Here is a 13,336-nt window from a genome sequence, read left to right as displayed (position 1 = left end):
TATTGTGTACAAATATAGATTCTCTTCCTGATTCATTCCTACAGACCAAAGAAGTTCAGGTTCTGGGGGAAAAAAATTATTTCCCACTTTTCTGTGGCTCTTATTCTCTCTCTCTCTCTCTCTCTCTCTCTCTCTCTGTAAAATTCAAAACGCTGCAATTTGGAGGGACACATATTAGTTTCAAATGTAGACACTAAAATAAATTACTCATTTCTAGCCCTTTGTCAGGCACCGTTCAGGTTTCTGAATTTTAGCCGGCTGCAGTGTGCGTGGTACAAAAATACTGCACAGAGAAGGCTGATGGGAGTGGGGAATGGTTTCATTTGTTTCTGTGTTCTATTTCTCGCCTCCTTGCATTTTGCCAGTTACGCAAGGAGCCCTGTGTGGAGACCTGCATTAACTGGCGCCACATTTCCATTTGAATCCACAGACATGTCAGCACTCTGCTCATTCTAGGAAATTTGGAAAATATGCAAAGAGTGACTTTCCAAATCAGAAAGCAGCCCTCACAGAATGAGTTGGGAATTGTTCCCTTTTTTTATGTTTTTGGGAGAGTTTGTGGGGGATTGGTATTCTTTAAATATTTGGTAGAATTCACCAATGAAGCCATTTGGTCCTTGGTTTTTCTTTGCGGAAGCTGTAAAGTTACTAATTCAATCTATTTACTTGTTATAGGTCTGTTTAGATTTTCTCTGTCTTCTTGAGTCAGTTTTGGTCATTTGTATCTTTCTAGGAATTTGTCCATTTCACCTAAGTTATCTGATTTGTTGGCATATAATTGCTCATACTCTTTTTAATCTCTGTAAGATTGGTACTGGTATTCCCTCTTTCATTCCTGATTTTAATAATTTGAGTCTTTTCTCTTCTTTTTCTTGGTTAGTCTCGCTTAAGCCTTGCCAACTGTGTTGATATTTTCAATGAATGATGGCTTCTTAGGTCTTCATTTTAAAAATTATATCACATAAGTTGTATGTATGTTACATAGAATCTTTTGAGTATATAAAACATTGCAGGATAAAGATGGAAAAGAAAGAAAGGAAAAAAGAATCATGGTGCAGTTAGTTGCCTTAAGAAACTTACCACAGCCTTAGGTCCTGTATTTGAGTTTCACACTGAATTATTTGCTTGTTCATCTAAACTAATTTCTAAATTCTTCAGGATTCCATCTTTTTTTTTTTTTTTGCATTACGCATGCCTCTCACTGTTGCGGCCTCTCCCGCTGCGGAGCACAGGCTCTGGACACACAGGCTCAGTGGTCATGGCTCACGGGCCCAGCCGCTCAGCGGCATGTGGGATCCTCCCGGACCAGGGCACAAACCCGTGTCCCCTGCATTGGCAGGCGGACTCTCAACCACTGCACCACCAGGGAAGCCCAGGATTCCATCTTTTAAATGAAACTAATATCTTCTTCACAAAGCAAGGATGTAGTAGATACACTGTGAGATACTTAGGTGAAAAGTGAAGAAATGAAACACTGTTCATGCCAATGCTAATAGTATTGACCAGTTGGACAGTGGATCAAAGCTGCTGTAAAATTTTGTACCACAAAGTGGGTGGCTTCACACAACAGGAATTTATTCTCTCATGGAAGTCTGAAATCAAGGTGTCAGCAGGGTCATGCTCTCTATGAAACATGTAGAGGATAATGTGTGTCCTTGCCTCTTCTATCTTCTGCAGTTACCATCAATCCTTGATGTTCCTTGGCTTAAGCTGTATCCCTCCAACCACTGCCTTGGCCATCACATGTCCATCTTGGCCCTGAATGTCTCTTTCCTCTCTTTATGAGGATACCGGTCATGTTGTATGAAAGGCCCACCCTCCTCCAGTACAACCTCATCTTAACTAATGACATCTGCCCTGAGGGACTGAGGGACTGGGGGTTAGGACTTCAACCTATCTTTCTTTGGAGGGGGGATACAGTCAACTCATAACATACATGTTCTAAGCTAACGGTGAACATTTGTCTGTTACTCTCCAATTCTTAGAAGTCTATCAAAGTGTCTTTTCTGCTTACCATGGTCTTTTTTTTTTCCCCCTAAACCTCTTTCCTAGATTGAAGATATGTTTAATGAAATCAGATTTAGTGAGTATGTGGACACTGGAAAACTAATTGACAAAATCAACCTACCGGATTTCTTCAAAGTTTACCTTAATCACAGGCCACCCTTCGGTAACACCATGAGTGGCATCCAGCGGAGCTTTGACATTCTTGGTTTTACCAATTCAAAGGGAAAGAAAGCTATTCGAAGAGAGGATTTTCTGAAACTGCTTCAAACCAAAGGTAAATACCTAAATAGGTATATCTCGTAACACCCTTGAGCCATTCCCACTGGAGAGAACTGAGCTGGGAGACAGAACGCCCCCCCGGGCATCTCTAATTTGACTGGACTTCAGCCGCGAGGATGCCGCTTACTGACCCACGTGGCTGGCAAACACGGGGTAAAGGGAAGGATGCCGGGAACCAGAAGGATGCTGTTTATGTTTCAACTTCCTGGAGCTGCAAGATTCAGGGCCTTCACTCGTAAAGCAGGAATACAAGTGCCAGCCATCAACCTCACAGAGCTACTACGAGACTGGGTTGCATTTGTGAAATAAAACCACACCAAAGTAAAACTTTTCATTTTTACCTATTCTTTTCCTCATCGTACTTTTTTTAAAAATACATTTATTTATTTATTTTTGGCTGCGTTGGGTCTTTGTTGCTGCGCTCGGGCTTTCTCTAGTTGCGGCAAGCGGGGGCTACTCTTCGTTGTGGTGCGCGGGCTTCTCTCTTCGTTGCAGTGCGTGGGCTTCTCATCGCAGAGCACGGGCTCTAGGCGTGTGGGCTTCTGTAGTTGTGGCACGTGGGCTCAGTAGTTGTGGCTCACGGGCTCTAGAGCGCAGGCTCAGTAGTTGTGGCGCACAGGCTTAGTTGCTCCACAGCATGTGGGATCTTCCCGGATCAGGGCTCAAACCCATGTCCCCTGCATTGGCAGGCGGATTCTTAGCCACTGCGCCACCAGGGAAGTCCTTCCTCATCGTTTTATGTGAGGAAGTCAAGTAGCCCTTTTCTCTGGGCGATCATTTCATCTTAGCCAAACTGCTGCTTCTAATGTGAGGGAATTTGAAATGAAGCTAAGCACAGTCTTTATCAGAGTGCTGTCTTCTTTCTCTGCACAAGCCCCAACACAGCCCCCTGGGTTGGAGTCCCATTTTTAGCACCATATAAGGAAGTCTATGTGACAGTAACATGGGACTCCCTAGAATGTTTTTGTGTCTCCAGGAAACAGTGGAATCATTCTCTTGAAGACCCCAGAATGATGATGCTAAACTCTGACGTGAGGCTCAGTCCCATGAGCTGAACAGCCTCCTTTTCCCTTTGTGATGCCCAGGTGAGCACATGACGGAAGAGGAGATGTCTGACTGCTTCGCTACACTGTTCGGACTGAATCCTGAGGGCTGGAAATCCGAGCCCGCAGCCTCTTCTGTCAAAGGTACTACAGTGGGCTCTGTCTGGACACGTAGCTGAGCTGCACTAATTTGTTGGCGACTTAAGTGCATTTAAGTCTTCTAACTGGTACAAGCCACTCTCCTTCATACCATGCACACAACAAAGCAAGTCTGTTGGGAACGCAACATGAATAAGTTATAAAAAGACCAGGGAGTGGTGGTCATGTCTAAGAGACAAAAGCTTTTGTTCTTGTGCTCTGTCCTTCCTTCGTGTCTCCCAGCCTTGTTTCTTCCCTTTATTCCCCCGATTCAGTCCTCATCTTTCCAGCTTGGGTAGGCGGATCTTGGCCACTAGTAGAGGATACAGTTCGGAAGCTCTTTCAGAAGAGGTATCGTCATGAGAGCCTTGGATAAGGAGAGGGCAGGGACTCGGCAGGCAGGCACGAGCCCGACTTCAAGCTGCCAGAGCTTGAACATCTTTAAAGATCATCCTGGGACTCCCCTGGCAGTCCAGTGGTTAGGACTCCGCGCTTCCGCTGCAGGGGGCGTGGGTTCGATCCCTGGTCGGGGAACTAAGATCCCACATGCTGTGCAGTGTGGCCAAAAAAAAAAAAATCCTCCTCTCCTTTCCTGTCTGAGGATTTCCCACCTCCTTCTTTTAGCTCACTGACGCCCTTGTGCTGGAACGTGTCCATGGACAACCCCGAGTGCTGCCCTGCTGCCCCCATGGGGTCGGGAGCAAAGACTCCTCACCAGGCTTCCTTCTCCCTCTCCTTCTGTTGTCTGTTCCCAATTTCAAATTGAGCAGAGTTCCTAACACAGATAGTTCTAGACTCCAGGAGCTGATTGGTCATTTCCAACCTGCAAGCTCCTCTATGCCATTCCTTGTGTACCTGGGATCTCAGAATGTAACTTTCCCAATTGTTTTATATACACACACATGTATACAGTGTTCCTAAGTGTCTCAAAACAGTAAAATCAATGATGCCTTGTAGTTGAGGCTTTCCAGTGAAGTGTGCAGAGTTTTGGGTAACAGTGCTCCAAACCCAAACCACAAAGGAGGGATTTTAACCAGTTTCCACCCAAAGGTTTTCACGGAATCAGGGCCAAATCCCAGCACAAAGCTCCTCTCACTTTTGTTTAGTATCATTTCCTCATATTTTTGGAAAATGCTTCTGAGTTAGAAACCTAATTGTTATGAAGGCATTTGCTTTCTTTTCTTGTTTGGTTAGGTTCAGAAATTTGCTTTGAAGAAGAACTTCCAGACGAAATCACTGCAGAAATATTCACGACTCAAATTCTTGGCCTAACCATTTCCCAAGATTCTGGACAAGATCCTACGGTCAGTGAAGTTGAAAGGAGTGCCTGAAGCACAAAGGACTTTGTGTGTGTGTGTTTTTTCCACAAGGCACTGCTTTTCCCACATTTCCCTACCCCTACTCTAATCTTCAGAACGTTTAGACATTAAAAGCAAATTTCTGTTAAGCAATGGAATTCACAAAGTTGGACAGTCCACTGTTTCTGAAATAGAAAAGTGGGTGGAGGCAAGAAAAACGATGGCAGCTGGATGGAAAGGGTGTCTGGAGACCCCGGCCGCCATTCTCATGCCTAATCCACAGCAGTGCTGCCTGGAGGGGGTTTGGACAGGATGAGAAGGTGGCGTGGTCCCCGGGGGCAGAAGGGGCCTCAGCCAGCAGCAGGCCCTCCTCGTGGCAAGTGTGGCCTTATTTCTATCCCCTCAAGTGGCACCTGGACCCTTAGCCTAATGTGGCCTGATATGGGTCATCCCAGCCTGCTATTGGGCGGGGGCGTTGGGTGCTCTGGGCTCCCGAGAGCCCCGGCTTGTGGCTTCTTATGAGCAAAACCCCTGAGCAGTTGTGTGCGACCGTTATGAAGAGCATCCCCGGCCATGCTTAACGCTGGTGGCACCTGCCAGAGAGAATGCAGAACAGAGCAGCCCCGGAGCCCTGTGTGTACCGCAGCTGGACCAGAAACGGCCGGCCGGCCTCCCCGGGGCAGAGCTCAGCAGACGGGAGCCGCCCCCTCACACAGCGCACGCGCCGCATAGGCCAGCGTGGTTGATTCGCAGCCTTGGACTCCGCTGGGCTGCAGAACTCGTAGCAGGCGAAAGCAGTTCCCCGGCGCGGCTCGGGGTGTTGAGGGAACGTGACTCAGGCTTCAGCAGCATTCTGACCTTGAAGATAGGGTACCCTCGTCATATAAACAGATGGAAGTTGTGGTCTGATTTTAAGAGTTTTGTCCTCAGTTATGAGGTCTCACTCAGGCAAATGGGCCAAAGGTTATTCTCCACACGTGCTTAGTCCAACACACCCACCGGCCAGTACCAGCTCCTTCCCCGGAGAAACCAGCCTTTGAGATGATGTTTCTGACCCCCGGAGCAGGGGTCTGTGTGAGAGAAACAGAACGGCTGCAGCACCCTCCTCCAGGCACAGAGCCCCCTGCGTGGCGGCCGTTTGGAAACCTGGCTCTGTGGGTCCTTGGGACAGCCTGGAACACAGAACAGAGCCGTATCCCCCACCGCGGCTGCCGGCGCCCGCCCGTCACACTGTATACCTCCAGGGCTTTGCAACCTGGTTTACATTTGGTTCTTTTTGAAAAACACGAAAAGGAAAACAAGCTTTGTGAATCAGCTTTGCAGCTGCTGAGGGCTTAGGAGAGACAGACTAGCAAGCCAGTTAAAAAGTTCCCGGGGACATTTTAGGGAGCAGAAAACTCTCAAGTGACTTGTTCTCTTCAGAAAATAACTCAGAATGGGATGCACTCTGGACACCCACCAGGGGCTTCTTTCATCAGGTCCGGCGCCCTCTTTTAGGTTCTTGTTGACGACATATATTGGAGTCATCGTCTGGAGCAGAACCGGCCCGTGAGCAGTTGGACCCGTGGCGGCGGGGCTGGTGAGCGGGAACCGCCGTCAGGCCCAGGCTGAGCCGCTCGCTCTGCGCTGAGTCGATAGGGGAAGGGTGAGGGTCAGGGTGGCCGTCCATCCGGGAAGGCGCAAATAGCAGGGGACCGCAGCATCCGTGTCGGCGGCGTTCCCACCCTGCTCCCAGCCCAGCCAGGCCGCGGGCGCCCCTTCTCACCCTTTCTGCTGCTGCTTTTCTTGGGGGAGCTCTCAGCTTGTCCGACCAGGGTGAAGAGCAGCTCATGTGCACCTTCCATCCCCGGCGAGGCGTCTTCACCTGCTGGCCACGCAAGTGGTGGCGAGGCCGGGCCCCAGCACCCGGGTCCAGGGCAGGAAGAGGAGGGCTGCCTTCCTGCCCAGAGAGCAGAGAGCTCAGACTCTCCCAGCCATGTGGGTAGCAGAGCAGCAACACCAGAAATGGAGGGAGCAGAGACCCAAGACGGACGGTCTCGCTGGGCTTGTACATCGGACGCAGGGGTGAGACGCTGGACCCCAAAAAGCACCATGTGATGTTCTTTTGAAAAAATAATACTGTTTCAGATGGGGCCTCTGGCTACCGACCTCTGCATCCTGGCCTGTTGCTTCCAGGGTTCAGAAGCCCGTGGAAAAGCCATGATCGTCCAGGAACCACCCAAAGCTTCCCCCACCCCCCACTCTCTCCTCCAGACCCCCAGGCCCCTCCTGGGCAGGATGAGTGTCTTGTTTGCACAGCACCAGGCCAAGGGCCGGGCCGGCCTGGGCTTGCATCCTGCCTCTGCCATTTAGTAGCACCCTGTGTGCCCTTGGGTGTGGCTAATCTCTTAAACCTCAGTTTCCCCCTGGAACAACTCCTGGGGTCGTGGTGAGGATTAAAAGAGATATTGCAAATAAAAGTGTTCCTGGCATAACGTAGTGCTCAAAGTAGGACAGCAGCTATTATCACTGCAGGCAGAAACTGTGCCTGAGACTGGGGAAGACGTTTGATGAGAATTAATCTCTCCCGACTCCAGGGTTTTAGCATCTGTTAACACTTGCTCAAATAGGGGTCTCTGCAAGCTTTGACAAAGGACCCTTGATAAATATTTGTGGAACGACTGAATGAAAGAACGTGAAGCTTCAGTGCTCTTTTAATAGCTGACTTAGCTTTTGAATCAAAGTGAATCCGGCCCCCACAGGCCATCTGCATCAGGGTCGGCAGACTCTCTGGAAAGGGCCAGAGGGTAAACAGTGGGGATCTGTGGGCCGAGTGGGCTGGTGGATGCCTCACCTCGGCCGCTGGAGCACAAACGCAGCCACACAGACTCTGGTCCAGGAAAGAACGAACGTGGCCCCCTTCCAATCAAACAATTTGCGGACACTGAAACTAATTTGGATTTCATGAGAATTTCCACATACCGTGAAATCTTCTTCTTCTGAGATTTTTTTTCAACCACTCAAAAATGTGAAAGCCATTCTTAGCTTGCGGACCACACGGACACAGCAGCCCGGATCTGTCCCGCAGGTTGGAGTTTGCTCCACCTTCTAGGCCAGGATGACTCTTTCCAACGGAGTTTTACAAATACGACGTATGTGTAAAACACCTGACTAGTACTCTTCAAAAAAGCCCAGGTCATGACAAACAAGAAAAGGCTGAGAAACTGTCCCAGGTCGGAGGAGACTAAGGCGACACGATGACTAAATGTGAAGCAGGATCCTGGGTTTCTGGAACGGAAAAAGGACACTAGGAAGAACCCGGTGAAACCCAGAGGAAGTCTGTGGTTCAACTGACAGCATTGGGCCAAACTTAATTTCTTAGTTTCGATCAATGTATCTTGGTTGCCTAAAAGTGCACACGAGGGAAGCTGGGCAAAGGGTCTGTGTTAACTCTCCACACTACCTTTGCAAATCTAAAATATTTCAAAATCAAAACTATATTTAAAAATGAGGGAATTCCCTGGCAGTCCAGTGGTTAAGACTCCGTGCTTTCACTGCCGGGGCCCGGATTCGATCCCTGGTCGGGAAACTAGGATCCCACGTGCCTCGCAGCGCGGCCAAAAAAAAAAAAAAAAAAAAAAAATCCTGTACCACCTTTCTGCCTCAGCCACCCCTGAGTTGTTTCCACGAGCTGCCCTGTGCCCCACAGCTCTCAAGCCAATGCTCTTGAAGCCAGTCCGGGCCCCTGCTCGTGGGTTGCCTCACGTGCCAGCTGTCCTCTGGGAACCCGCTGTGCTTCGCGACAGTGTAGACAAAAAGGGGCTTTTTTTTTTTTTTTTTTTTCCAGAAAGATCTGTGTCCTAAAGCCATGGCTGCCCTAGACCCTGGGGTTTTTGGCCTGACCACGTTCTTGAGAGATCTGGATGACAGAGGTTCCCCTGCAGGCAGTGGCTCAAAACTGACTATAATAAATAGACACAGGACACTGGGACTCAACAGTAAGTTGCCACCCTATTCATATGTCATATAACATCCTCTGCTAGCTTAGCTTAAAGGAATATCACACACACACACACACACACAGGCACAGGCACACAACCCGAGCTGATGCAACATTCTTCCAGGGCAGTGTGATGCTGAGTGTAGGGCCCAAGCTCGTGGGACAGTAAACCCGTCGCGGGGTTCTTTACCGTGTTTCCTGAGCTGCTGATGCCCGAGGCAGGCCTCTCACCCCCGCCGATAACCATGGGTATTTATCAGTGCCCAGGTGAGAGGCATCAGGCCCCGAAAATCACTCTCCACTGTTGGCAACCCTGCCTTTTTCTCCATAGTTTGAAATCACCAGCTGTGAGTGGGGAAGTTCAATACCAAGGTCGCCCCCATGGAAGGGAACGAGCCATTGTGTTCGGCCCTGCACCCCCTCTTGTTCTCTCCTTATTTGTTGATGGGAAGTCACAAAACACTTCAATGTAAACATGGTATTTATTTTTTTAGATCTTAGTCGTTAAAGCAAGTGGGTTTTTTTCCTTTGGGCGGGGGCGAGTTTAGTTCTAACAACCACTACAAGCTCTTTGCCAGCACTTCAGACAACACACAGCGTGTGCTGTGAAGGGTAGTCCCCACAGCGTGTCTGTCCTGGCGGAGGGAGCAGTGGGCGGTATTGTGGACCCTGGTTCTGATGCAGAGAGAGCATCAGGTGTAGGCGCTGTCTAAAGTGCTGGCCGCCACCCAGCTTCTCCTCCGTGTGCATCTGATTGCTTCGGAGATGGACTTCATCCATCCATTCATTCATGAATTCAGCAAAGAGTGAGTGTGCGCCAGCACTGCGGTAGGGCTGGGGGTACAGGGGTGGACAAGACGGGCATGGCCCTTGTCTTCGGGGATCTCTGATTAAACAAACACATAACTATGCCGTTGCAAGCTGCGGTCATAGAGGAAGAGCCAGGGGCCTATGAGGTAGAATATCATGAGGGAAATGTGCTTTAGTTGTGATCAGGGCCGGTCTCTCCGAAGATGAGGCTTGTAAGTTAAGAGACAGTCATGGAAAGAGTGGGGAGAACCTTCCAGACCGAGGGGGCAGTGCCACCAAGGCCAGAGCATTCAGTGAACCAGAGGTTTGTGTGGTCAGATCCTAGAGAGGGACGTAGGCTCAAGGTGGGGTCCTCAGGAGTCTAGAACGACCTCTGGCATTCCTTCAGCACTGCCATCGCATGGTGCTTCCTCTCGAGTCCGAACAGGAATGTTTTCACATGGGCGATGGGCAGGAGGAATGGAGGGAGGCCAAGTCTTCAAGAAGATGATCTGGCCTTTCTCATTCCTTCACTTTCAAAGAGTCTTGATATAGGACTTCCCTGGTGGTGCAGTGGTTAAGAATCCACCTGCCAATGCAGGGGACACGGGTTCGAGCCCCGGTCCGGGAAGACCCCCACATGCCGCAGAGCAACTAAGCCCGTGCGCCACAACTCCTGAAGCTCGCACGCCTAGAGCCCATGCTCTGCAACAAGAGAAGCCACCGCAGTGAGAAGCCCCGCACCACAGCAAAGAGTAGCCCCTGCTCGCCTCAAGTAGAGAAAGCCCGTATGCAGCAACAAAGACCCAATGCAGCCAAAAATAGATACATAAATAAAATTTAAAAAAAATTTAATTACAAAACCTTGGAGAAGCTTTTAAAAACAAAACAAAACAAAGAGTCTTGATATGGGGTATGCTGCCGCTCAGAGGATCCCAGGAAAGACCATAAATAAGTCTTGTGAGGAACCAGCCCTGAAGCTGGTGTGTTCTCTCACGTGACACTGGACAAAGGTGGGAAAGCTCCCAGTGGGTTTCAGCCCCGTAAACCTTAAACCCTGAGTCGGCATCAATACAGCCTTCTTAGTTTTCCAGGGATTTCGACATTTTAAAAAGATGTAACCACAATTTTCTCCGTGATCTTGTTGTCCCTTTGTGCACAACCATGTTTAACTACACAGTCCCCTGAGTCGCTGGTGGTATCCCAAAGGCAGCCAGGTGTACAGCGAAGCTTCACCAGAGCTAGCCGCTTACCCCTCCCTCAGTGTGCTGTCCGTCACCTCTGCCTTTCACGAGGGTAGATGAGAGAATAGCAGTAACTTGTGCCAGATCCTCTAACAGTGACCTCAGTTGAACTCTGTGTGCCCTGGTGCTAAGGCCTAAGATAAAATGTGGCGGGAAGCATGTTTCTTTCCCTTTAGAAGGTTATATTGTAGCGAGGGAAACAGACCTGTCAATAATAATACAGTATTTTGTGATATGACATAGGGGCGTCCAGAGCAGATGGGGCAGGAAGGAGGAGGCGATCAGGGCGGGTGGAGGAGACATTACATAAATGAGGCGCTCTAAGCCCATCTGAGCAGTGCCGGGGAGCAGTGGCAGGAGAGCAGCCCAGAGAAGTCAGTGATCACATTATAGCTGGCCTTGTGTGCTGAATCAGGGAGGTTAGGCTTGATATGAAAGGGAAGGGGGAGAAGTGGATCAAACTTGGATCTCAGAGGCGTAGGGCTGGGTGATGGGCAAGAGGGATTGGCTGGGGAAAGGGCCCACGGCGAGGGGATTGTTATAGTAGTTTGGGGAGAAGTGAAAGATTGCAACAAGAGAAAAGACATTCAGGAAGGATAAATAAGTATACAGACTGAGAGGCAGCTTAAATAGGGTATCAGCCATGATCTTTGGTTTGGAGCAATAGAAATTGGCTCTGGTTAGCTTCAGGGGAAAAGGGACCTTATGTGAAGACTATCAGGTAACTCATAGGCTCAATGGAGCGACTGAAGAAGCAAGCTCTGAAAATGACCAGGAACCAACGGCAGCCAGGATGCCAATGGCGCTGCCACCACTGGGAGCTCAGCGCCTCCGATACTTAGGCTCTCCAAGGGCCACTTCTGCTGGAAGTCATTTCTCCGCTGCCCCTGCACACCCTCAGACATCAAAGTCAAAATCAAAACCACAATGAGATACTGCTTCACCGCCACAAGACTAATATGAAAAAGACAGACGATAACAAGTGTGGGTGAGGATGTGGAGAAACTGGAACCCTTGTACGTTGCTGGTGGGAATGTAAGATGGTGCAGCTGCTTTGGAAAACAGTCTGGCAGTTTTTCAACATGTTAAGTACAGAGTTACCATATGACCCAGCAATTCCCCTGCTGGGTATGTAGCCAAGAGAAATGAAAATATACATCTGCACAAAAACCTGTATACTTATCATCATAGCAACGTTATTCATAATAGCCAAAAAGTGGAAACAACCCAATGTCCATCAATGAATGAATGGATGAACAAAATGTGGTAAATCCATGTAATGGAATATCAATCAGCCATAAAAAGAATGAAGTATTAATACATGGGATGAACCTTGAAAATATGCTAAATAAAAGAAGCTAGGGGGCTTCCCTGGTGGCGCAGTGGTTGAAAGTCTGCCTGCCGATGCAGGGGACATGGGTTCGTGCCCCGGTCCAGGAAGATCCCACATGCCGCGGAGCGGCTGGGCCCGTGAGCCATGGCCGCTGAGCCTGCGCGTCCGGAGCCTGTGCTCTGCAACGGGAGAGGCCACAACAGTGAGAGGCCCGCGTACCGCCAAAAAAAAAAAAAAAAGCTAGGCACAAAAGGACACATATTATATGATTCCATCTATGTAAAATGTCCAGAATAGGCAAATTCATCGAAACAGGAAATAGACTCTTGGTTGCCTAAGGCTGGGGGGAGAAAGAATGACAGCAAATGGGTAGAGGGTTTCTTTTTCAGATGACAAGAATGTTCTAACATTGATTGTGGTGATGGTTTCACAGCTCTGCGACTATACTAAAAAACACCTTGGGCTTCCCTGGTGGCACAGCGGTTGAGAGTCCGCCTGCCGATGCAGGGGACACGGGTTCGTGCCCCAGTCCGGGAAGATCCCACATGCCACGGAGCGGCTGGGCCCGTGAGCCATGGCCGCTGAGCCTGCGCGTCCGGAGCCTGTGCTCTGCAACAGGAGAGGCCACAACAGCGAGAGGCCCGCGTACCGCAAAACACACACACACACACACACACACACACACACACACAAAAACACCTTAAAAGGGTGAATTTTGGGACTTACCTGGCTGTCCAGTGTTTGGGACTTCGCCTTCCAACGCAGGAAGTGTGGGTTCAGTCCCTGGTTGGGGAGCTGGGATCCCACATACCTTGGGGCCAAAAAAAAAAGGCCAAGACATAAAACAGAAGCAATATTCTGGCGGGTTCAGTGGAGACATTAGAAATGGTCCACATCAAAAAAAGAAAAAAACCAACCAAAAAAAGGGTGAATTTTATGGTATGTTAATTATATCTCAATAAAGCTATTATTTAAAAATAATCGACTGGCAACCCAATTAAAGAAATGGGCAGAAGACCTGAATAGGCGTTTTCTAAAGAAGACGTACAGGTGGCCAACAGGCACATGAAAAGATGCTCAACATCGCTAATCATCAGGGAAATGCAAATCAAAACCACAAAGAGACATCACCTCACATCTGTCAGAATGGCTGTCATCAAAAAGACCACAAATAACAAATGTTGGCGAAGATGCAGAGAAAAAGGAACCAGTCACTATATTATATT

The 13,336-nt window shown here is 49.0% G+C and overlaps 1 protein-coding gene across 5 annotated transcripts in view; it reads left to right on the top strand.

The window, feature by feature from the left end:
- Positions 1-4,923, top strand: part of CFAP251 (cilia and flagella associated protein 251) — a 68,927-nt gene extending 64,004 nt beyond the window's left edge. For 3 of the 5 annotated variants that reach the window (XM_033836830.2, XM_073790011.1, XM_073790010.1), the window contains 3 exons: positions 2,053-2,281; positions 3,372-3,473; positions 4,662-4,923. In XM_033836830.2, coding sequence (XP_033692721.1) covers positions 2,053-2,281; positions 3,372-3,473; positions 4,662-4,798 — 468 coding nt within the window. In that variant the 3' untranslated portion in view covers positions 4,799-4,923. Of the gene's footprint in view, positions 1-2,052; positions 2,608-3,262; positions 3,474-4,661 lie in introns of those variants that run through there. The other 2 variants (XR_012325106.1, XR_012325107.1) reach the window with 2 other exon arrangements.
- The last annotated feature ends 8,413 nt before the right edge of the window (positions 4,924-13,336 follow it).

The sequence above is a fragment of the Tursiops truncatus genome, chromosome 13, assembly GCF_011762595.2.
Source record: "Tursiops truncatus isolate mTurTru1 chromosome 13, mTurTru1.mat.Y, whole genome shotgun sequence".
Classification (NCBI taxonomy): Eukaryota; Metazoa; Chordata; class Mammalia; order Artiodactyla; family Delphinidae; genus Tursiops; species Tursiops truncatus.
This window is presented reverse-complemented; position numbering and strand designations above follow the sequence as displayed.